The following is a 25,755-nucleotide window of genomic DNA, read 5'->3' as shown; positions in this document are numbered from 1 at the left end:
GGCCTGTCTGTCTCTGTGAGGATGTTTCAGAGAAGTAGAGCAGGATCACATCAGCTGCATCCACAGCTGATTCCATTTGTAATCAGCCAAAGGGGAGTGTCCTCTGCAATGAGTGATGCTTAATCTAATCACAGGAAGCCTTTTAAGGATTCAGAGGAGACAGCCTCTGTTCCTCCGGCTGGTGAGCCTCTCCAGTGGAGTTCGTTCAGACCCTCCATCGGAGTTGTCGTTTTCACAGCCTGCCCTGTGGATTTTGGACTCAGCATTCCCATGGTCATGAGACACTTTTATAAATTTTATATTTGCGAGTGTTCCCTGTTGATTCTGTTTCTCTAGACAACCCTAACTAATACAGTGCCTGACACAAAGTAAATGGTATATATAAATATTTGTTAAAATAGAAATAAATAGATAGAATCCTGTTTTGGGTCTCAAGGTTCTTGCTTTTTTAATACTCTTCCTCTGCTGGCTCTTTAGGAGCCAGAGAACATTTTAAAATTAGTCTTGGGTTAAAAACTTTTCCCTTCAGAATGTGTTCCCAATTTAATAATGAAAGGTTGTGGCTAGGTATCAGAAAGGTACAAGACAGCTTTTTAAGGATCACAGCTCTTCCACTGAGGGAAGAATATAGTGAAATACTTATTTTCTTTTACAGCTCCTGGTTCTAGTCATTTGAGTTATTTAAAACCCCTTTGTTCTCTCTTCCTAAATGTTTAAAAAAAAAATTACCCTTTTTCTCAACGAAGGAGGATAGACTCCGAAATCCACCCTTAGACTAGGAATGGAGACCAAGGTTTTAGTCTTGATTCTGTCACTATCTAGGTGACTTTGGGCAAATCCCTTAAACATTAAGCTTCATTTTCTTACATTAAAAAGACTGACTTAAAAAATACCTTTAACTTTGCCTGATTAATGTTTTTTGTTTTGTTGTAAATATCTAACAATATCCTTTCCTTGGCTCATATATACATGATGCTTTCTTTCCAATTTGTTTCACAGGCCTTCACTCAGCAGAAAAAAAATTTTTTTCTTTACAGACCACTTTAAAGAAATTTTCCATGTACTTTATTACTCTATATTGTGCTCCATCAATTGAAAACTTTCTTTCATCTGATTCTTGGCTGTGCTGAAAATTCAAGAGTTAGCAGTGCGGTCTAAGTATAGCCACTGTTTTGAAAATAACTGATGCAGAATTGTGATTATAAGGCAGGTTTTCCAGGATGGCTTGAGTATACCTTTAAGCAAAAGTGGAGGTATCTAAAAGTGACATGACTTTGTACCTTCATAAAGATTTTCATAAAAATATATTTTTTTGTTAGATCATATCTCAATGGCTGTGTGGGGGGGAGGGAGGTTGATTTGGGAAACACAGACACCATTCTAAGGCACCAAGCATTACTAACATCTTGAGTTCCCAATATAACTAGTTGAGCAATTCTACCTCAGGAATCATTTAAAACAAACTTTAAAAAGAAGTTAGGAAAAAATTTAACAATTGTAAAATCTAGGTGGTAGATGTTTTCACTGTACAGTTCTTTCAACTTTTCTGTTTCTTTGAAATTTTTCATAAAAAATGTTGAAAAACTTGGGGCCACTAGAGGACAGTATAGAGGTAAGATTAATGCCTTAGGCTTGGCAGTGGAGTAGGCTGTAGGGAAGGGGAGAATTAGTTACTTTTTCTAGTAGTGTGTCTAACTGTTCATCTTAAATGAACATCTTGAATGAAGTCTTTCTGCTTTCTTCCTGAAGGCTTACCCTTTCTTTTCTCACTAAGAGTGATATAATAAATAGTATATCTAAGAGAGATGGTATGGTGTTTCATTTATATCTTGTGGGTTGAAGTTAGTCCTCTCCCATATATTGCAAAGCTAAACTGCTTTATGTACAAAAAATAAAATGTTTATTATATATTTATATAATATAGCAACAAAGCAGTTAGGATATCTCACTGACATGAAGGGATTTCTAATGCTTATTTTTAAATTGACTTTTCCTTTGGTTTTATGCCCAACCACTTTCTCCCCTATAGGCTCCATCTGGTGGTCAACAGTCCTTTCCATCCCGTGGGTATTGTGTGACGTTATGCCATTTATTTCTTTCCATTGGATTTTTCTTTTTAACTCTTAGTATTGGTTTTGTTGTCCCTAGGATAAATCACAACTCACAAGGTCCTTCATAATCCGACACATAACTAGAAAGCATCATTTTTAAAAAGTTCCACTGCCCATTCTTTATCCAGTAGTTCCTGCATATGCATCTTGCACGCGCTGCCCTCTCGGTCTCTGCATGTGTTCTTATTCTCCTTATCAGGGATTCTTGGAAAGTTCCTCCCTTTTCCCCATCCTCTAAATAAACTCCCTGACTTCTAAGGCTGGAATAGATGTTCTTACTCAGCACTTCCCAAGTATCCTATGCTTACCCCTTTATAGCACTTATTACTCTGTACTGTAATCATCTATTAACATTTCTAAATCTGTCACTACTCTGTAATCTTCAAGAGGATCATGTCTTATTCACCACTGTATCCATAGTATATGGCACATATACTACATAATGCATGAAACAGGGAGAGGGAAAAAGGAAGAAGTGCTAGCATCTGTTTACTTTCTAACATCTTTGAGAGATAATTCACCTATCATAAAATATACCCTGTAAAGTGTACAATTCAGTGTTTTTTTGGTATTTTATTTATTTTTGGATCAGCCAATTTCACAGAGAAATTTAGTTATAAGGGAAGATAATGAATTGAAAATTTTAAAAAACTTTTATTCTGAAAGCCTTTATTATGAGAAAAGTGTTTTTCTATTTTAAGAACTTGATATATATTACTATTTAAAATGTATTATTTAAAGCCAGTAAATTTAACATTTATATTAAATTATATAAGCATGTCAAAAGAATGAAATGCAGACTTTTTTATTATGTGTGAATTATGAATTGCATGTCCTTCTTTCAAATCGAATGCTTACCTGGGATTGTCTATAATGTATAAATCTTCACTTGTATATATCAGTTCCTGTAACAACATTCCTTGTGTTGTGTGAGTGTTTCTATAAGTGTTGGTATGCATCTGCATGTATATACTTTGGCTATCTCTAGTGTGTATCTGTGGGGGGGTGGGGGGAAGTCCAAAAGCCACAATCATTACTTTCTTTTTCGGGAAATGTTTCCAAATCTTTGCTTCATTTTAGTCATTAGAAATGAGTAGCTTGGTTTATACTTCATGTCTTTTCTTTTCAGATGCAGCTGGTCATCCCATAAAAAAGAATAAAACTGTGGATAATAAAGAAAATATTTAGAATGGCACAATCTGCTGATAACCAAATCAGCAAATACTCATTTAGGGAGTATTTAGGACACTAATGATAGTCTCCTTTACACCAAACATTTAAGAGGTTGGAGGAGTAAGTCATAAAACATAAAATTTTAACATAAGAGACAGATAAATCTAAAGTGTGAGATAACATGAAGCAGGATCATTATTTTCAAATAGCTATTAAGGATCTATGACCTTATATTTGTAACAAAATTATAATAGGTAGTTTGACAAGTAGAAGAATTTATGAAAGTTTGGGACAAAATATCAAACTGGGATTTTCTTAGACGATCTGAACATTACAAGTCAACAGATGAAGTGATTGCTACAAACTCAAGTTTTTAGAAAGTCAAGTTTTCATGGTGAAGCAAAAGATGACTGTATCTGGCTAGGCAAAGAAGGCTCTCTAAGACCTCAAGAAAGTGTAAGACATATTTGGAGATGATCAGAATACCTACCTGTAGCAGAGAATGTGGGTAGGAATATGCCCAGGAAGAAAAGTTAGGACCAAATTATAGAGGGCATACTAAAGCTTAGAGAAAATCAAAAGGTATTCTTCAGATACCAGAAATGTCTATGTTAACAATAAGAAACGACTGAAAATTTCAGAGTGACACCAGAAGTAGTGCACTGTGAAGATTAATGTCACACCAGTATAGACTGAAGGCCAGTGTGCTAGTTTGAAACTCTGTGTACCCCAGAAAAGCCATGTTCTTTAATCTTTATTCAATATTGCTGGCTGGAATTTTTCTGATTAAGTTGTTTCCATGGAAGCTGCTTCCTGGAGTCCTTTAAGAGGGAACCATTTTGGAAAAAGCTTTAGAGCCCACACAGCCAGAGACCTTTGGTGATGAAGAAACAAAATGTCCCCGGGGAAGCCTTTTGAAGTGAGAGGCCTGGAAAGAAAGCTAACAGATGTCACCATGTACCTTCCCAGCTGACAGAGGTGTTCCAGACTCATCAGCCTTTCCTGAGCCAAGGTATTTTTTTTTTTGGATGCCTTAGTTTAGACATTTTTATAGCTTTAGAACTGTAAACTTGCAACTGAACAAATTGCCTTTTTAAAAGTGGTTCCATTTCTGGTATATTATGTTCTGGCAACTTTAGTAAACCAAAACAGGCAGTAAGGAGGTTTTTATAATCTTTTAGGCAAAAACCAATGCAGATTGAGCTCGACTGTGAGTGAAAAAAGAATGAGGTATACTTCAAGAGAAAAGCTATCAGGAAAAGATTGGTGATGAGAATGACATTTGTGGTAAGAATGACATTTACAATAATGGCAAGACACTCATGGGGTTATCTAGGAGGCAGTGGAAAGGGCACAACCAAATGGGCAGAAAGGGACAGCTGGAGATATGAGATCTGGAAAGAATGCACAGAGACAGCTGTTTAAGCTATGGTATTACAAAAGCAGATGTGTTTATGGTAAGGAGAAAGAAGAGGGTTGAGGACAGAATCCTGCAGGTAGAGGAAGTTAGTGAAAAAGAAATATATAACAAAAAGGGAATTGGGGTAGCCATGGAAGGAGAGCTCAGGGCTGTTAGCAGCTTCTAGAGCAGAGTTCAGGGGAAAAGAGGGCTCTGAAAAAGGAAAATGCAGCTGGCCTTCCTGGCAAGTTTTGGGAGCTCAGGTTCAAGAGAATATGGCAGAAAGTATGTTTTACAAAGAAAGAGATAATGAAGAAATAGTAGAAGTGGACTTAGACCAATTGTTTTAGAATAAAGAGCTATGCATGGATGTAGGCAGAAGGAAAGGAGTCACTATAGAAAAGATGGAATAAATAAGAGGCAAAGTCTCTGAAGACCTGGAAAGGCAGATAATTAACTGACCATGAAGAATGAAGCAACAACTGGAGGATGGGGCTCTGAGAAGTAAAGAAGGTTTAGAAAAGCTAGTTGTAAGGAGTAGGTAGCAGAACAAGGAACAAGTAACTACAAGCACCGCCTACAACTTTCCCCTCACCTGGGTCATGGACAGGGCCTGTTTCTTCTGCTTCTGTTCCTTTGCTCACCCTGTCCTCACCACCTGCAACCCCTTACTTCCCAGCTTTCAAGAGTCTATGCTAAGATCCTATTTCATAAGTAGAGGCTGCAGGGATAGAATATAATCTAGAAGTTTGATTGTTTCTGGAAGGAAGAATACTCTGAAGTGGGAGCAGACATGTGACTGAGTAGCAGGGGGAAAACTTTTAGAACTAGTACTTTAATGAAGAAATTGCATGGGCAATTAACTGGATATAAACACAAAGATAGAAGAGCACACTGATGTCCAGTTGAGGTTTAATGTATTGATAGAGATGACTTGTTCAAGAAACATTTGCAATGCTGTATGGAGACAATAATGGTGAGCCTCACCAAAACAGCATGTATGACAGAAGGACAAGAAATTGATGGATTTCAAGGGACTAATGGAGACTAAATGCAACAGCTGCTGACAGGTTCAAGGTTTGGATAAAAAAAGAGGAAAGGAGGTCAGAAGTAGAAGACAGCCAGAAGTCAAGGAACTGGAGGTAAAAAAGACAGACAAAGCACGGATGATGGAAGTGAGGGAGTAAAATGGTTGGGAAGGGTGGGACCCAGGTACTGAAGGGTCTCAAGTTTGAGATCTTAATAGGAGTTACTTGGAGTTGAGATGGTAGAGAAACAGTGAGGGAAGAGCACTAGAAGTGACTGAAATATTGATGTTGATAAAACTGAGAATGATGAAAAGAACTAAAGTCAAGGAGCTACATACTAAAGTCCTTGAAAAAATGGAGGTGGTCTAAAGGTGATTAGATGCTAGGAGATGGGTTATGTAGGTGGATCTATTTATTTTACATTTTTCTAATTGGAGAAGGGCCACTTGTCAGTATGCATAAACACTATGCATGTTTTCAGTACCTCTTCAAAAGTCCTGAGATTTATAGATGGCACAGTTACTTCCAACATCCCATTCCATCCTCTGGAAGAAGTAGACCATGGTGCTTTCCAATAGTAAGCCACTCATGACTGCCAAAAAAGAGAGCTTTCGGTTGATGTTCAGGGTCACTGGAAAAGAAAAGGCAAATGATAAGTTTTTAAAAACATTTCGTTTTCAAATACTGTTAAACTTACAGAATAGTTACAAAAAGAATACAAACCCAATACAGAAAATTCCAATATACCCCTCCCCTCCCCAGATACCCAGATTCACTAATTTTAACTTTCTGCCACATTCACCTTAACATTCTATCTATCCAACTATCTGTTTTGTCTATCAGTCTATTTTCTGAACACTTGCATGTAGGCTGTATGCATTATGCTTCCTGAACACTTAATACTGCCCTATTTCCTAAGAACAAAAATATTCACGTATGTAACCACTTTAAATGCAATTATCAAGTTTAAGAAATTTAACATTAATATAAAGCTTACAGTCTACATTTTTTTCATATGTCCCAATGATGTCCCTTAGAGACTTTTATCCTTTATTATAGATCCCATCTATAATCATACATTGCATTTAATTGTAATTTTCTCTTTAGTTACTTTTTCTTTGCTTAAATTGTGGGGCATATGTACAACATAAACTTTCCCATCGCAACCATTCCCAAGCTTACCATTCAATGAGATTAATCATATTAATAACACTGTGGTAACCTTACCATCTTCCATTACTAAAACTTTCTTCCATCTCCTCAAACAGAAATCCTATACTCATCATGCATTAACTTCCCATTCCTCCAGCTCCCTGTCCTGGCAATCTACTCTAATTTCTGTCTCCATGAGCTTATGTATTCTCCAGTATTTTCTTTATACTTACCATGGGGCTTAAATTTAACATCCTAAATCTGTAACAATCTTGTTTGTTTTAATACCAACTTAACTTCAATAGTATATACAAACTATGTTCCTATACCCTTCCATCCTCCCACCTTTATGTAGTACATTTTACTAATTACATGTTTATACATTATGAGTCCAAAATCACTGATTCCTCGTTACATATTATGTCTTTGCCTTTTAGATCCTGTAGGAAGTAAAAAGTGGCCTTACAAACCACATAAAAATATAATAATACTGGCATTCATATTTACCTGTTGTTCCCCTCACTGGTGATAAATTTTCAGCCATTATTTCTTTGAACAGTCTCTCTGCCCAACTCCGTTCTCCTTCTGGTCCCCTACAATGCATATACTGGTGTGCTTGATAGTGTCCACAGGTTCCTTGGGCTCTGTTTACTTCTTCATTCTTTCTTCTTTCTGCTCCTCAGACCGACTGATTTCAATTGTCTTGAGTTATCTGATTCTTTCTTCTGCCAGCTCTAATCTGCTACTGAACCCTATGCTGGTTTGAAGCTGTTATATACCCCCACAAAATGCCATGTTCTTTTAATCCATTCTTGTGGGGGCAGACCTATTGTGGGTGGGACCTTTTGGTTAGGCTGTTTCAACTGAGATGTGACACAGCCCATTCAAGGTGGGTTTTAATCCTTCAATATAGTCCTTTATGAGAAGATAAAAAGGCAGATAAAAGCAATAGAGCATAGAGAGAAACATACAGACACATATGGAGACAGTTACTGAAACCAGAATCAGGAGAGAAGGACCAGCAGATGTCGTCATGTGCCTTCCCACATGATAAAGGAATCCCAGATGCCAGTAGCTTTTCCTCAGAGAAGGTATCTTCCTCTTGATGCCTTAATCTGGACATTTTCATGGTTTTAGAATTGTAAATTGTAATCTAATAAAACCCCATTGAAAAAAGCTAACCCATTTTTGGTATATTGCACTCCGGCAGCTTTAGCAAACTGAAACAAACCCTTCTAGGGAATTCTTCCTTTCTGTTTCTGTTGTTTGGTTCCTTTCCATAATTTCCATCTCGCTATGAATTTTTTTGTGTTCATCTATCATTTTCTTGATTTCCTTTAGTTCTTCACCCATGTTTTCCTTTAGGTTTTTGAGCATATTTCAGACCACTTTTCTTTAAGTCTTTGTTTGGTATGTCCCAGTTCTGGTATTCCCTGCTGGTGGTTTCTGATGCTTTAGTCATCTCCTTTGCCCAGGCCATCACTTCCTGTTTCTTTGTATATTTTGTAACCTTTTTGCTGAAACCTGGACATTTTGATATTTTAAGGTGTTACAGCTGGAGTTTAGACCCTGAGGCATCTGTCCCTTAAACTTATATCTACCTAGTGTTATGACAGCACTTTCCTTGAACGCCAGGAGCTAACAAAAGAAAACACCTTTCCCAGTCTTTGCAGAATAAACCTTTCCAAGTATTTTCCCACAGGGCTTATCATAGCATTAGTTTTAGAAAATAGCTTCAGGCCAAAGCCTAGGGGCCTCCCTGGTCCTTTCTGTGTACACAAACCCTTTCTGGATTTGCGTGCATATGTGGCCCTAGGAAATATTTTCCCCACGGTCCTGGACTCTACAGTGTTATGTCCTATAACCAGCAATCTTTTGCCCTCGAGTCTCCCAAGGTATTCTGTGGAAGAGCCCTGTGAACTGCCTTCTACACACAAGGCAAATTTTGGGATGGCAAGTCCCAGGCCACCACCAGATTGGGCCAGACATACTTGCTCCCAGTGTTTGCACATGGGTTACCCTGTTCCCTCTGTAACTGACACCAGGGTTCTACACTGGGAATTTGGGTCAGCTCTGTTCTGAACTGGTGAGGGGTGGGGGAGTGGCCAGTTAGGGCCTACTGCTTTTCTAGTTGACTTTTTTTTTTCCTCCATTCGGCATGGGCAGGCTCTGGGAATCAAACCAGGTTTCTGGCATGGCAGGTGAGAACTCTGCCACTGAGCCACCACTGCCCGCCCAGCCTACTGCTTTTAAGTAGCCTTTTTGTTGATTCAGTACCTGCACTGTTATTAGAGTTCTTTAATGATTATCTGGAGCCTTGAGAAAGATGTTTCTGCCAGTTATTGCTGGTTATTCAAAGTTTCTGTGAGTGTACAGAGACCGAAGCATCTCATTCCATTATCTTGGAGTTGCTCATCTCCCAACTAGTAAGTTTTTAAGTTTAATGAAATGATACGGGTGTGTGGTTAATCTTGTGGTAATATGAATTGTTTTGTAAAGGTAATGCAATTTAGAAAATCCGTACTGTTCTTAATAATCTATGTTGTTAACGTCTCCTTTTCTATCTGTAAACATTTTGAGAGAAGTAAAACATCTGCTTATGACAAAAATTCTGAGCTTTGCTTTAAATCAAATGGTGAACTCCTAGGAGTATTTAAGGGGAAAATAAAAAATAGAGCCTAAGGCTTTACAGAATAGTTGAAAACCACTCGTGTCACAGTTTGTAAGACAATAAGGATAATCATAAAAAGTATCAGGTAATAGGTTCATTAAAAAAGCACTTCTCGGGCGGGCCACAGTGGCTCAGCAGGCAGAGTTCTAGCCTGCCATTCCTGAGAGCCAGGTTTGATTCTCAGTACCTACCCACGCAAAAAAAAAAAAAAAAAAAAAAGCACTCTCACAATATCTGGGAAAATTAAAAGATATAGGCTATTTACCCCTGGCATAGTAGGAATTGTGCTGGGTTGGGAGGTGGATACCTGGCATTCTTTCCCAGTTTGACAATTGCCCAGATAGGTAACACTGGACAAATCCCTTAACCCTCACAGCCCTGAAAATTCATTCATAAAATGGATATAATAATGGCTGCTTGACAAACCTCCCAGGATAGAGAAAATGCATGTAAAAGCATTTTGAAAGCTGTAAAATGTTACCTGGTGAAAATAGACAAATACCAAGTACCTGCTATGTATAAGGCACTTTATAAATGTTAGGTATTTTTATTATTCTATGAAGAATTTCAGTGTTCAAAAGTTATATGAAAACTGTGTTCTAATTATTCACAAAGTATCCATCAATAGATGAATGGGTAAATAAACTATTGTGGTATATACATGTAATAGAATATTATTCAGTTGTAAAAAGGAATGAAGTTCTGATACATGTCATCAGAGGGATGAATCTTGAAGAATCCTAGTGACCAAAATCAGCCAGACACAAAAAAGACAAATATTGTATGATTTCACAGCTAGATTATACAAATTCTTAAAGGCAGAAAGTAGAATACAGGTTACCAGGAGTGTGGCTGGGGGTGGGGAAAGGGGAGTTAATGCATAATAGGTGCACAGTTTCTGTTTGGGGTGATGGAAAAGTCATGGTAATAGATGGAAGCACAATATCGTGAATGTATTTAACATCACTGAATTGTATAAAGTAGATAAATTGAGAAATGTTTACGTTATATATATATATTAACAGAATAAAAATGAAAAAATCAGAGATGTACCCAAAAATATAGGCATAAGAATGTTTACTAGAAGGTTATTTGTTACTACAACAGGATTATTTGTTACTAAAACAATAATGTCCAGCAATGGAGTATTGATTAAATAAATTACAGTATAGTCATATAGTGGATTTTAGGACAGCCAATAAAATCATGTATTAGTAATGAATGAACTTAAAAATATTTGCAGTGTATTTTGAAAGCAGGTTATAAAAATAATGTTCAGATCATAAACATACCAATGTTCATTAAAAAAAGAAAAACAAAAAAACCCCACCATACTCTAGAAAAAAAAGACTTTAAGCTTTTATATGGGCTGAATGCTGAGAAGGCAGAATAAAAACAAACATACCTCTAATTGCCTGGAAATTTGACGTAAGGACAAATACTTTAATGAGTTTGAGGCACAGAGGTGTGTAGTCGTGTTCCCAAATGACAGCTGGAATCAGCAAGAGTTTTCCATAGCTGGATAATAATAATGCTTTCAGCAGCAAAATGAAGTTCGGTTTTTTTTTTGTTGTCATGGGTCGTTCTACCCACAGGAAAGTAAAAATGCCAATAAAATAGGCAGTTTGTTCTAAGGAGACAATGGAAAACAAAAATATTAACGTCCCTATCCAAATCATATCACCCAAAACCAAATAAGCCACAATTCCAAGAATATAGCTCATCAGCTGACTTCATAAGAAATGCACTTCAAGATCAATTTTTCTTTCTTTTACTTCACTGAAAAAAAAAAAACCCTGCCTTTGTGTCAAATCCTGCCAATACCATTTTTAGCACTTACTCAGACAATTCTTTCATGAAATATTTCATCATTCACTGAAGAAAAATATAACTCCATTAGAGTTATAATCAACTTTTGAAGTTCCTTCTAGGAAGTAAAATTCTGTTTAAACAGTGTAAGAGATCTCCATAGAAAGAATAAAACAAAAGAATGGAGGATTTTAAGTCTGAAGGCTAAGACACATTCTAAGAACAACATGTGAAGACAGTTTTTTTCATGTGTCCTTCCATCACTGAGTGCCTATTATGTACAAGATTTTGAGCACTTTTACCTAAATTAAATTAAAAGACTTCCCTTATTCATTTTAATGAAATTATTTTTTATGCAATTCCTTATAGTTCTAGAAAGTATTAATAGAAGGACAGACTCCAGATGAGAAGAAGCAGTTGCCCCACTGGTTTCTGTTAGCCAGAATATAACAATAGCTGTTCTGTTCCCACTTACTAGGAATTTAATGCTTTTTTTTTAACTGCACTATTATTTTACTGGTTAGTCTCTTACAACCCAGTTGTATATATTGTGAATTAGGTTTCTGCAGAATGAGGTTTTTCAGGAACATATTATAGTTAGCGGCAACATATGTATTCTTAAAATATTTTATATAGAATACAGTCAAAATACAGAGGTTCCAAGTATGCATGATTAGGATCAATTACAGTGATGGAGGATGGTTGACCTCCATGAAATTTGATCTCTTCCTCAGGGGAGACAAGCTAACTCCATTCAAAATAACTGAATTAACTGAAGGGCTGTCAACTGCAAAGACTGCTCAGACAGGCAGATCTTAAAGACTGGATTTTGGATTAAAAAATATATATTAATAATGAACTCCCTAACAACAAGAACTATTAATAATAATGGATTGGCTCCTGTCACTGGAGCTTTTCAAACAAAGCTAGACCATCTTTTAGGAATCTAAAAGATGAAGAGTTTTTTTTTTTTTTTTTTTTTTTTTTTTTTTTTTTTTTTTAAAGAGAGAGGGAGGAAGGGAAGGAAAGACAGAGAAGGAAGGAAGGATGGAAGGAAGGAAGAAAGGGAAACATCTTTAAACATTTTCTTGTTTTTATTATATTTTGTTTGTTTGTTTGTTTTTTACATGGGCTGGGGCCAGGAATCGAACCGGGGTCCTCCGGCATGGCAGGCAAGCACTCTTGCCCGCTGAGCCACCGCGGCCCGCCCTGATGAAGAGTTTTTAGAGGGGTTTCTTGCCTTGGATAGAAGGTTGGACTAGATAACCTTTTAAAAAACATTTTTATTATTTAAAAAATTTTTTTAACTTTTTTTTTAATTGTATAATATAGCATAAATATTCAAGGCAAAGAAAGAAAAAAGCAACAGTTTTCAAAGCACTCTTCCACAAGCAGTTACAGGACAGATCCCAGAGCTTGTCATGGGTTACCAGACCATTATAGATTAGATAACCTTTCACATTTTTTCTAACTTAGAATTTATGAAATTTGTAAAACTGCACTAGACCTGAGGGTCTGAAAAATTCTGTTCCCAAGACAAATATTACTGAGATATATGTAATATCAGATCTCAGTAATGGCACTAACCAGCTGTGGGACTTTGGGAAAATATACCCTTCTAATTCCATGTTTTCACAGATTTCGGTAGGCAAGAATACCTAACTTACCCACCTCAGAGGATGGTTGGGAAAATCTAATTAGATAATACATGTAAAAGCAGTTTTAAAATTATAAAATGCTATCTTTATGTATTAAACTCTTCTAGGGAATTAAAATAGAATTAGGGAGTTAAGATACAAAAAAATTAAGTAAAAAGTAGACTGTAATTTCTGGGTATCAAAGTATCAAAATCAAAATATCTACTACAGAAATTCCAAACTAGTTGAAAATAAGCCTGGGTTTGTTTTCTATATTATATAAAAATCCTGGACATAAAGCATTTAGTTTTGGAAATTTTAAGCGGTTGTGTTGTTTTTTTTTTTTTTTTTTTTTTTTTAAAGAGAGAGGGAGGAAGGGAAGGAAAGACAGAGAAGGAAGGAAGGATGGAAGGAAGGAAGGGAGGAAGAAAGGGAAACATCTTTAAACATTTTCTTGTTTTATTATATATTTTGTTTGTTTGTTTGTTTTTTACATGGGCTGGGGCCGGGAATCGAACCGGGGTCCTCCGGCATGGCAGGCAAGCACTCTTGCCCGCTGAGCCACCGCGGCCCGCCCGCGGTTGTGTTTTAAAGCCTAAAATTATATTAGGTTCTAGTTTTTTTTTTTAATTTATTTATTAATTAAAAAAATAAGAAACAAAATAAAACTACATAATCAGTAATTCACAATATCATCACCTAGATGCATATTCATCATTTCTTAGAACATTTGCATTAATTCAGAAAAAGAAACAAAAAGACAATAGAAAAAGAAATAAAACGAACACAGAAAAAAAAAAGATTATACCTATCATACCCCTTACCCCTTGCCTTCATTGATCACTAGCATTTCAAACTAAATTTATTTTAACATTTGTTCCCCCTATTATTTATTTTTATTCCATATGTTCTACTCCTTTGTTGACAAGGTAGATAAAAGGAGCATCAGACACAAGGTTTTCACAATCACACAGTCACATTGTGACAGCTGTATCATTATTCAATCATCCTCAAGAAACATGGCTACTGGAACACAGCTCTACATTTTCAGGCAGTTCCCTCCAGCCTCTCCATTACATCTTGAATAACAAGATGATATCTACTTGATGCATAATAGGTTCTAGTTCTTAAGTTAGGTGATCTGTTCATGAATGTTTTTAATATCGTACTTTATAAGATATAGATGTTAATATATCTTTTGTATATTTCAAATATTATTAAAATAATACAGAGAACATTACATTAAATGTTTTTAAATCATGACAGCTAAGTCCAAACTATGTCTAAAGTTACTGATAGAATGGACATCATGGTATTGAGCTGGCATAACCCTTAGTAATTAAATCATAATTGATTCCTGACTGTAAGCTACAAGAAAACAGAGATATTGTATTTTTCATGGCTACATCTCTAGTGCCTACAGTAGGGCCAGGCACAAAAAAGGTACTTAATAAATACTTTTTAAGTAAATGAATACTACTTCATTAAGTCTAATGCGCAGTTGCTTGCCTCAGACTGGAATGCATGTGTTCATTTATTCACTCAATTCATTTTTAAAAATTTTTATTGAGAGCTTACTATATACCAGACACTTTCCTAGTCATCAAAACAAAGAACCCCGCCCTCATTTAGCTTATATGTTAGTAGAGGAAGGCAGACCATAAACAATGAATAATAAATCACTTCTTTGATGTTAGATGAGAAGTACCATAAGAAAGAAAAATAGAGCAGGAGTATAGATCATGACTATCAGAGGGGAGATGATAGGTTACAATTTTAAATATGGTTTATAAGGTTAAGTTTCATTGAAAAATGACATTTAGGTAGACTTGACAGATTTGAGGAGTTAGATGTGTAAATGTTGGGGAAAAAGAGTTCCAGGCAGAGGGTATGACCAGTGCGAAGGCGCTCAGATAGAAGACTGTCTGGCATGCTTGAAAATGAACAAATAAACTAGAGAGGCTGGGTGAGAGTAGATATGGGAACTGGTGGCAGTGGATAAAAATAGACATATACTGGAGAAGGGTAGATCATGGAGTGCCTTGTAAGCAGCTGTAAAGACTTTAGCTTTTAGTCTTAGCAAAATGGGAGCAACTTTTTATAGCAGAGAAGTACATGATCTGACTTGCTTTTAAAATTGAGAATAGACTGCTGGGGAACTGGGCTAGAAACAGGTGGCTACTATCATAGTAATCTAGGTAAGCAATAGGGATTGCGTGCATCAGGTGGTAGTCATGGAGAGGATGAAAAGTAGTAACAAATACTTCCAAGGCAGTATCAACAGATTTCCTGATGGTCTGACTATCAGAAGAGGGATCGAGGATGACTCTAAAGTTTCATGGTCTGAAGCAAGGAAAAGAATGGAATTCCTTACAACTGAGATGGGGAAGGCTGTGGTGGAGTAGGTTTGGAGTGGAGAGTGGGTGGAGGCAGGGAGATCAGGAGCTTGTTTTTGGATATCGTTATTTTATTAGATATCCTAGCAGAGATGTTGACAAAGCAAATGGATAGAGTGTTTGGAATTCAGGAGAAAGTTCTGTATTAGAGATGTATATTTGGGATTTCTTAAAACCATGAGACTGGACAAGACAACCAAGGTTATGAGTATAAAGAGGACACACAGTCCAGAAATATAATGACATTGCAGTGGATTGGAGACTTCGTATTATTAAACTGTTTCATTATAATCAAAGAATTTAAAGGCAGAGAAGCATGGAAACCAATAAGTATTAAAATAGTCACAGAAATTAATTCAGCACAATTCTGTCACTAGAAAAATGAAGGCATAAGTCACAAACTCAAATTCATAAGAAAAGTAATTTCTGAACTCAAGCAATTTTGGGAAACAGCCCATTTCCTGGTCACAGTCAGACAAGTAACAAGTTTTCCCTAAGAAATAAATCATACCAGTCTAGAAAGTAGCCAATGTCTGGCAACTATCAATCTGTTTTAATAAAGTGGAACCAAGGTAATCTTTAAAGTGGATAGCCAGAACTTAATTATTAAGAATTTTATCAACAATATATGTCTCAAAATATTTCATGAAACTTTCTAATCTGATAAGCATAATCATTTTCATACCATGTATGCAGTAATAACTAGAAAAGAATGTAGGTGATTTAGACTCTCAGCAGGTTTGTGGTACAGTTGAGAAGTTAGCCTCAAATCCTACATTAACTAGCTCCTCATACTAATTATTAGGACCACTTGTCATGGTTTTAGTCAGAATAGTAAGTACTAGTTAAGTAAGAATAGAAAGCATAGCTTCTTACCTAAAGAAGCAATTGCAAACATTCTATAGAAATCCCACTCCTTAGCATATCTAATCAAGTCATCAGGGTCAGTGTTCTGGTTTGAATCTTGAAGCTGCCACCATCTCAGGTATGCTTCACAAAGCAAACAAAATATGCAGAGTTTTCCATGGATCTGATAATCAAAAAGACGTTGCCTTCAATTAGGTCATGTATTTATATCAACAGGTACAAACATAATTAAGTATTTGTGGTTGTGAAGAACGGTTTTGAAGAAAGCTAATAGCTTTTCAAAATCAGAACTGCCACGATAAATGTCTCATTGTACACGTTCTGTAAATTATTGGTTCTTAATCATCAATGTCCATCAGAATTACATGGGTAGATGTTTCAACGTACAATTGTCTAGACCTCAGTCCAAACACCTGAAATCAGAATTTTTCTAAGACCTAGACATGTACATTTAAAAATAGTTCCCTAAGAGATTCTGACCTGTGCCCCTACTTAAGAACCTGTTTTAAACAGTTCACCTGTTGTATATTTTTTCAACATTTGTCCTATACTCAGAATCATGCACAGAATTTATGTGCTGTATAGGTAGAGGCAGCAATAAGACAGCAGATTTAAGTGAAAGATTCCATCATACCTTATAAGAAACTATGGCGTGAAAATGAATTTTTAAAAAATGCTTTTGGACTGAATGACTACAAATCAATATAGCGAAAGAAAGCAATCAAACAGTGGCAAATAACCTGGAAGTTCCAAAGAGTCTGAAATTTTAGCCAAAATAAAAAATAATGGACAGCAATAACTGGTTTTTCTCCTATTAATTTCTCCTTTGGATTGAACTTTCTCTGTCAGTATAAAGTGGGGGAAAGAGAGCATGTGTGCAAGTCCAACATGGCCCAGGGGGAAGTGTCAGTCTCAGGCTTCTGAAGCAACTCCAATTGGCTGTCTGAATGCATACTGGAATCACCTGAAGAGTTTTTAAAAATATTTATACCTAGGTCCCATCCCCGAAGATTCTGAGTTAGTTGGTTCAGGCTGATGCCTTCGCTTGGGAGGGTTTAAAAAAGCCTCCAGGTGATTCTAATATGTAGCAAAGTCTGGGAAATTCTCAACAGGTGAAGATAAAGATTTATGCTCAAGTTAGAATTTCTCTTATAGTATTTAAAAATTGTGTTCAAAGTTACTGTTTTTCTTTTAAATGAAATGTATCACAAGTAAAATTAAAAAAAGAAAAAGTATCAGAACTTACATTTATTTTAGTATTGAAAAGAATATGCCTGTAGGCTTGGGCTTTGCATAAAATAGCATTAATCAAGATGATGACAGGATCATATTCGATGTACTTGTCTACAGGTTTCTGGCATGATTTCTGAAATAATGCAAGATAATATTAGAGCAAGCAAATCTATACATTCTGAAATCTTAAAGGATTTTGAACCAGTAGGGTCAAAATTTTGGACTTAAACAGCAATAAGGCCATTATCAGCATTTACTTAAATAAACTTCCATTTAGACACGGTATATTTCATCTATATAAGAAGTGGTTTGAGATGGTAATTAATATTTTAAAACTTTAACTTATGTGTAAGACAAGCAAAAAATGTTTATTTGGTACAAAATTTATATTTTGACTAGTGCATTTACGATTACAACTTATGTAGACAGCTTAATTGAACACCACAAGTACATGGAACCTTGAGTAGGGCATGAGATTTGGGAGGTTTGTCCAGAGTGATGCCTTGATAAATCCCAGAAGGATTTGAACAGTGAATAAAAAAGTATTTGCAAAGTCCACTTGAGGGAATGGTGAGAAAGGGGGAAAATTCAACTTCCCCAAGTGGAGAATTCTTGACATTCTCACAAGCAGTGGGGACAACCAAAGCAATAGGCAGAGGCCCCAATCTTGGGGTCTGTTCATATGAAACTTAACCCCGTAAAGGATAGGCTAAGCCTACTTAAAATTAGGCCTAAGAGTCACCCCCAAGAGAACCTCTTCTTCTGTTGCTCAGATGTGGCCTCTCTCTCTCAGCCAACATGACAAACAAACTCACTGCCCTCCCCCTCTCTACGTGAGATATGACTTCCAGGAGTGTGGACCCTCCTGGCAGCGTGAGATAGAAATCCTAGAATGAGCTGAGACTCAGCACCAGGGGATTGAGAAAACCTTCTCGATCGAAAGGGGTCCTAGAATGAGCTGGGACTCAGCACCAAGGGATTTAGAAAACCTTCTCAACTGAAAGGGGGAAGAGAGAAATGAGACAAAATAAAGTGTCAATGGCTGAGGGATTCCAAACAGAGTCAAGAGGTTATCCTGGAAGTTATTCTTATGCATTAAACAGATAGCATCTTTTTAGTTAAGGCATAAGAGAGGCTGGAGGAATTGCCTGAATGTGTAAAGCTGTGTTCCAGTAGCCATGTTTCTTGAAAATGATTGTATAATGATATAACTTTCACAATGTGACTGTGTGATTGTTTAAACCTTGTGTCTGATGCTTCTTTTTATCTACCTTATGGACAGATGAGTAAAACATATGGATTAAAAATAAATAAATAATAGGGGGAACAAATGTTAAAATAAATTTAGTAGACTGAAATGCTAGTGATCAATGAAAAAGGAGGGGTAAGGGGTATGGTATGTATGAATTTTTTTCTGTTTTTTATTTCTTTTTCTGAATTGATGCAAATGTTCTAAGAAATGATCATGATGATGAATATACAACTATGTGATGAAGAAAAGAATGTTCATATTGTATGCTGATTGGTTTTATTAATAAAAATTAAAAAAAAAAAGAAGTGGTTTGGGGAAATGACCAAATCTAAACTATTCTAGAAATATTAATATTTTCATCTCATATTCAAGCAGCTAATGAGAAATTTTATTTAAGATTGATTTTAGGCAGTACAGAAGATTCTACTTTGAATTTGTAAGGATTCTACTTTCAAGACTACTTTCAACTTGTAGGGATATTATAAGTCAAATAAATTTATAATGTACTTTCATCAATAAATTGTTGCCTGTTGGCTAGATGGCACCTAACTTTGTGGCGCTTAAACATGATTTGGAGAAAGGTATCTAGAAAAGTAGTCCTGTGCCCAGACTTCTGAGTGCAACAAGCATGTAAGGAATATGGCACAATGCCAACACTCCTGGGGAGGCAGATGCTGGAGGAAGCCTGCTTTTCTCTCCAATAACATTGAGAATGTGGAAAGAGAAGGGGCTTTCTCTGCTACACTAGAGACATTGGAGAACGCTGGGCTTTGTGGGAGAAACTGGGTTGTGTTCTAGGTTATCAAAATAAGGACTCCCTTGACTCAGCAATTCCTATTAAATGGCTTTTTTTTTTCTTTTCCTGAAAGTTCAATTTAGAGTTCAGATTCTCTAGACCTATGTGATTACCATATAACATAAATGCAGGTATAAAAGAATAAACATTAGAATTGTGACATTTGAAACAGTATTAGTTACAAAGTTGCATCAATGCTACTTCACCATAAAAACTAATGGCTATCATTAAAACAAGAAAAAGCATTTTGAAAGTTTTTTTTTTACATTGGCAGGCACTGGGAATCAAACCCGGGTCTCGGGCATGGCAGACAAGAACTCTGCCACTGAGCCACCATGGCCTGCCTGCATTTTGAAACTCTGAGAGCATAAAATAGAAACAGGAGAAGTGATTGATGTGGAAACATAGTAGAATATTCTTTTAATTGCATCAAAGTACTTGAAGAAAAATGGAGTGCATCGAAAGACATTAATTCTACACTTCAGATGTGATTGAAATGAATGAATGAAAAAATGGATTCACTCCCAATTTAAAGCATTTCCTCCCTTGGTATACGCCATTAAAACAAATAGGGGGCGCACCATGATGGCTCAGCAGGCAGCGTTCTCACCTGTCATGCCAGAGACCTAGGCTTGTTTCTGGTGCCTGCCCATGTTATAAAGAAACAAACAAAAAAACAAACAAACAAAAAATAGGTATATTTTTCAGTCATCATGTGAAGGGAAGTGCGTTATCACCTCAAATTTAGATCCATTTAGGGAAACTGAGGCATAAAGAGTTAATAATTTTGAAGCTCTTTACCTGAGCAAAGAGTTAAGTCCATGTCTAAATAGAATCCACAGAATCAGAAATTCTATATTTATGAAAAAGAGCTGTTTTATAGAGCCCCTTTCTCTGTTACTTATGTGGCAAACTTCCTCTACATGAAATTGAAATACCTGACATACTATTTCATTTTAAAATAAAATCACAGGCTAAGAAGTTAAGTCCTATCTCTGTCCTTTAAAAGTTCTCTAAATTCCATCTTCAGACAACATCACAAGTCTAAGGCTGGGGATTTAGACAAGGTTTAAAAAGAGATAAGCAGAAAACACCTGGGGACAAAATAGCTCATTTTTTTCCCTTCTCATTCCTTTCATTTCATTCATTCCTTTTCATTCATTCACTCATTTGACAAATGTTTTTGGAGTGATTATCACATTTCTAACAATAGCTCTCAGCTATTTCTATGGACCAGGCTCTTTCAAGGTGCTAGCTATTCACCTTTATCCTCAAGAACCTTATAGTTTAGAAAGGGAAGACAGATAAATAAATACACCACCATGCCACCATGGATTGAGCACAGGGTGACATGAGACCAAATAGAAGCTGCTTCTGGTATTATGTGATATGTGTATGTGTCTTCCCCATTTTCCCTTTTTAGATTCTGAATGAACACTGGAATGTCATTAAAGTCTGTTGGTTCCCTCCAATTTAGACCTAATTTTTCCTTCTTTTGCTTTTATTTGTTCTTCCCTTAGTGCTTCTCTCAACTTCCTTTCCTCCTGTGTTACCTTGATTGTAAGGAAGAAAACCACAAGAAAAACCAAAGAAACATACAACATTACCGGAAGATGTCCAAATTTAGCAAATGTGGCTATTTAAATATATTGACAAGACTGTTCTATTCCATAGTATTTACCACTTAAGAGACAAGAATCCTAAAGAGAGTTTTTCCTCTAAAAAATCCCTAAAGCACAAGGACTATGCATATACTCTGGGAACTCAAATACCTGGCTGCTTCCACCACCTCAATCTTACTATGAATACGCCTTACTTTCTCCTGATATGTTCTCCAATTCTGTAACAAATCGCATCTGTTTCAGAATATAAATTAGCCAATTTAATATTTCAGGAATATTTTTGCTGTTTCTTCCTCCCAATCATCTTGAGGGCTATCTTCTTTCCTACTTATTCTCAAATCTGTTTAATTTTAGCTCCACAATAAGCAAACACATATCTTAAAAGCAGAACCCACCAGACCTTAAGCTCCTCAGGGGCAGGATTGTGTCTTATTCATCTCTGCATCCAGTATCCCAAGGGTGGGAGCCAAATTGAAATTTATAAGAATTTTATAGAAGCCTTGTTTTATAACCATAGTGAATTTAGCAAATATCTGCACACTTAAAATAGGAAAGGCCCTACAGGATATTAAAATTGCTATATCTTTAAGTATAATTATAATAAATGGTGAAAAACTAAAGCAGAGAAAAATTAAAAGAACATGCTACATCAGATGTGGGGAAATTAGGGAAACACATAAGAGCAGGCTGGGAGCAATGGCAGCAGAAAAATAAAAAGAACAAAGGGAAAGGAGATTAGGATGAAAAGTATAGGTAGGATATCAGGCTGAGCACATTGTTGACTCCAAATTTAGTAGAGGAGAGAATAAAGTATGTATGCGTTACCACCGTAACCACTTAGAAACTTGGAATATTATTCCACAACAAAGAATTTGATGTCTAAATAGTTTTTACTTTTTAATCTCAGGACTTGGAGAGCCTTTAAAAATTAATTGCTGTCTGGTTTAATTTTCAGAATCTGGTATCAACAAAATGATTCTTTCTGTGTAATGCTATTATGTCACAGAGTTTACCACAATAAATGCATTAGCATGACAAAAGTGAGGATATTCAATGCTCTATCTCATTAGAGAATGACTGTGCACAATAATTAATCTATAATGTACTGTGCCACAATTCATTATTCAATAGATATCTCTGTAGTCTGCTTCCTAGGAGATAGTACAATGCTAGAGGAAAAAAGAGGGTAGGGTAGTGGTGACTAGCGACCTAAACATTTATCCAATAATTATTTTATTTTGCATAAATAAAGGTATAAAGAAGCAAGCATTTGATGATTAGGAAAGGGTTTTACTGTTGAAGCTTAATTTTAATAATAAAAAGATAAGGATTGTTATATCATTAAAGATTAATAACTAAAATGCATAGATGAATACTAGTTTTTCTTTGGACAACAGACTATATTCATTACATTATGTGTTTATCTTCCAGATGGACCATTTCAAAAGTCATAATGTTTTCATCACACGTAAATTACTGTTCCAAGAATATGCTAATTAAAAAATCTGGAAATGGTTCATTTATTCAACAAATATTTACTGAGTACCTATTATGTGTCAGGAACTGTTCTAGGTAATCCAGCTACATTAATGAATAGAGTAGACAAAATCTCAATCTTCATATAGCTTATATTCCAATGCAAGGAGACAGGCAATAGCAATAAATAAGCCAATTATATAGGATCTTACAAGGTGATCAGTGCTATGGAGAAAAATAAAGCAGGGGAAGGTGAAAGTTTTACCAAACTTGGGAAGGGGAAATCACAGTTTTTAAGAGTGGTCAGGATAGCTCTCTCTGGGAAGATGATGTTTGAAAAAAAACTTGAAGGAGGTGAGAGAAGTATTGCAGGCAAAGGGAAGAATGAGTGCATAGGCTCTGAGGGAAGAACTTGTTTGGTTTGCTTAGGAAACACTGAGGCCAGTGGGACTGTGGTAGAGGGGAGTGAGAGAGCAGCAAGAGACTATATAGGACCTTATAAGCCACTACCAGAATTTTGACTTTAAATGAATGAGACGGAAAAATTACTGGAAGATTTTGACCAAAAGAATAGCATGATCTAGCCTACATTTTAAAAAGACCAGTCTGGCTGCTGAGTGGAGAAGAGACAGAAGAGGTGCAAGGAGGAAGCAGAGAGATCAGTTAGGAGTTATTACAATTCAGGTGAGATATGATGGTTTCTGCACATAATTTAAAGATGGAGCCAACAGGATTTGCTGATAAATTGAATATGGGATAGGAAAGAAAGAGAGGAATCAAGGAAAACTTTTGAGTTTTTGGCCTTAGGAACTAAAAGGGTGGAGCTGCCGTTACTTGTGATGTGTATGACAGCAGATATGTACTGAAATTCAAGTGGAGAAGTAGGTAGCTGGATATTTGAATCTGGAGCTCAGAGGAGGTTCAGACTGGAGATACAAAATTAGGATTATCAAAATTTAAATGATATTTAAAGACACGGTAAGCTCTTTAATGGGGAGTGTGTAATGAGAAATAGTTCCAAGGACTGAGACACCATTAAGAGGTGAGACAAAACCAGAAAAAAAGGAGTGAGAGGAAATAGCCAGTGAGGTAAGTCCATGGTGTCCTGGCAAGTGAGTACAGTGTTTCAAGGAAGAGAGAGTAATAAGATCAAATGCTACTGATAATTCAAGTAACATGAGAACTGAGAAATGACCACTGGATTTATCAAAGTGGAAGTCACTGGTGACCTTACCAACAATTTCTAGTGAAGTTGTATGTGGTAAAAAAACCCTGATTGAAATAGGTTTTAGAGAAGTAAATAAAGAAATAAAGATAGCAAGTATAGGTATCTCTTGAGTTTTGTCATCAAAGCAAGGAGAAAATCAGCAGGAACTAAAGGGGGAGGTCGAGAGTGTTTTTTGTTTGTTGGATGGGAGAAATAATAGTACAGAGGTTGGTGGGAACCATCCAGGAGTAAGCAGAATAGTATTGCTATAGGAAATGAAAGATGCACAAGTAGAGGCACTGGTCTTAGCTAGGCATACGAATAGTTTACTCAATGGTAACAGAAGAGAAGACAGAGTATATGAATACAGATGCCAGTACTGGATATATGTGATTGCAAGGCTTGTGGAAGTTCTCTTCTGTTTTCTTAGTGAAGTAGGAGAGACTATAAGTGAAACTTGAGGAAAAAGGTATGTAATGATTGCCCAGAAGAATAAGAATGCGAACAGACTAGAGAAATATAATGGTACTGGCCAGACAACATAAGGACCTACTTGAAGTTAGTGGTCAGGAATTTAAGGTGGCTTAACCCGCAGCAATATTCAGTTGCACAGGTGTAGGGACAGACCAGGCTGGACTTAACCAGGGTGGAAATTTCCCCAAGTGAGACAAACCATTTGAGAGAGGAACAGGAAATTGAGTGTGTATGAATCAGTGATTATAATGGCTAACAACAGATTATATGGATCAGTTTTCATGCTTAGTCTACGCGCTTGGATTTTACTATGGAGGATTTTTCTTAAGGCGTGATTATTATTAGAAAATCATCAGATTAGAAATGTGACCAAAATTATTAACTGCGTGACAAGTTATTTCTTAACACGCCCAAAAGAACCTCCAATTTTGTAGCTTTTAAAACATAATATCGTCCTTTATAAATCGACTGTGAACACCTTGAACGCGGAAATTTTACTTTTTCATATCTCGTTTTTACATCACCAGTGCCTAACATAGCGTATTTGTTCTTTTGTTTTGCATGAGCAGGCACTGGGCAGGCGAAAACTGCCTGCTGAGCCACCGTGGCCCGCCCAGCAGCGTTTTGAACAAGTAGATACATAATAACCACAGCGGATGAAACCTGAAAAAAGTACTCTAGGAGAACTCAAGGCAGGTGGATGGTGGAGAGTAAAAACGGTAACATTCTGCGTATCAAAGGAAGAACAGCTAAAAATGAAATAGCTTTGGTAGGAACCCAAAAGTAAACCCAACCCGAGCTTTAAATTTCTCCGCACCATTGCTTCAACCATCTTCGCCCTAAGGTCCATTCTTCCAGTCAGGTCTAGGATAGTGAGTTTTCTACGAGTAAAGGAATTCACACAAAGGCTCGACTGACCCCGGGCAGGAATGTCAAGCATTGAACTGAAGGCTGTATCTGAGGACCCTGAAACTTTTTGACTGTTATCGTACTAAAGAACTGAAACAGTTCCCGTCGCCTCTCACGGTCCCCAAGTCCCGCCGCGCCATTTTCTTCCCAAGGACACCCCACTTCTGACAACTCACGCAGATAGTTATCTTCAGTACACCGTGGTTATAGTCTCGGTACAACTCCTTAGCCTCTTGGTTACATTCGATGCACCTATACTGACAGGAAGAGGCAGCAGTAGGAGTCGCTGCCACCCCCTCCGGGTTCCCTTTCCCCGGCCTCAGGCCGCTCCGCCCGCCAGTACCCATTTCCACTTCAACTACGCCGAGAACTCCCGATTCAGGGGCGAGGGGCGGGGCCAGGAGGGACGTAAGAACCCGCGAGCGGGAGGCGGACGCCGCGCGTTGCTTTCTGGGACTAGTAGTTCCGTGCTGGAAAGGGTGGTGAGAAACTCCAGAGCTGGAACTACAATTCCCAGAAGGACTACAACTCCCAGAAGCCAAT

General features: G+C 36.7%; 1 protein-coding gene across 1 annotated transcript; it reads right to left on the bottom strand.

The window, feature by feature from the left end:
• Window positions 1-2,745: 2,745 nt before the first annotated feature.
• On the bottom strand, window positions 2,746-25,603 carry ARV1 (ARV1 fatty acid homeostasis modulator). Its single transcript, XM_077168314.1, has 6 exons — window positions 25,389-25,603; window positions 17,490-17,609; window positions 16,253-16,406; window positions 10,940-11,164; window positions 6,196-6,342; window positions 2,746-3,273 (listed from the first exon to the last, which is right to left on the bottom strand). The coding sequence occupies exons 1-5, from the start codon at window positions 25,557-25,559 to the stop codon at window positions 6,200-6,202; spliced, it is 813 nt and encodes a 270-aa protein (XP_077024429.1). The 5' UTR covers window positions 25,560-25,603; the 3' UTR covers window positions 2,746-3,273; window positions 6,196-6,199.
• Between the last annotated feature and the right edge of the window lie 152 nt (window positions 25,604-25,755).

The sequence above is a fragment of the Tamandua tetradactyla genome, chromosome 7 (genome assembly GCF_023851605.1).
Source record: "Tamandua tetradactyla isolate mTamTet1 chromosome 7, mTamTet1.pri, whole genome shotgun sequence".
Classification (NCBI taxonomy): Eukaryota; Metazoa; Chordata; class Mammalia; order Pilosa; family Myrmecophagidae; genus Tamandua; species Tamandua tetradactyla.
Note: the sequence above shows the minus strand (reverse complement) of the source record. Positions and strands in the feature narration are given on the sequence as shown.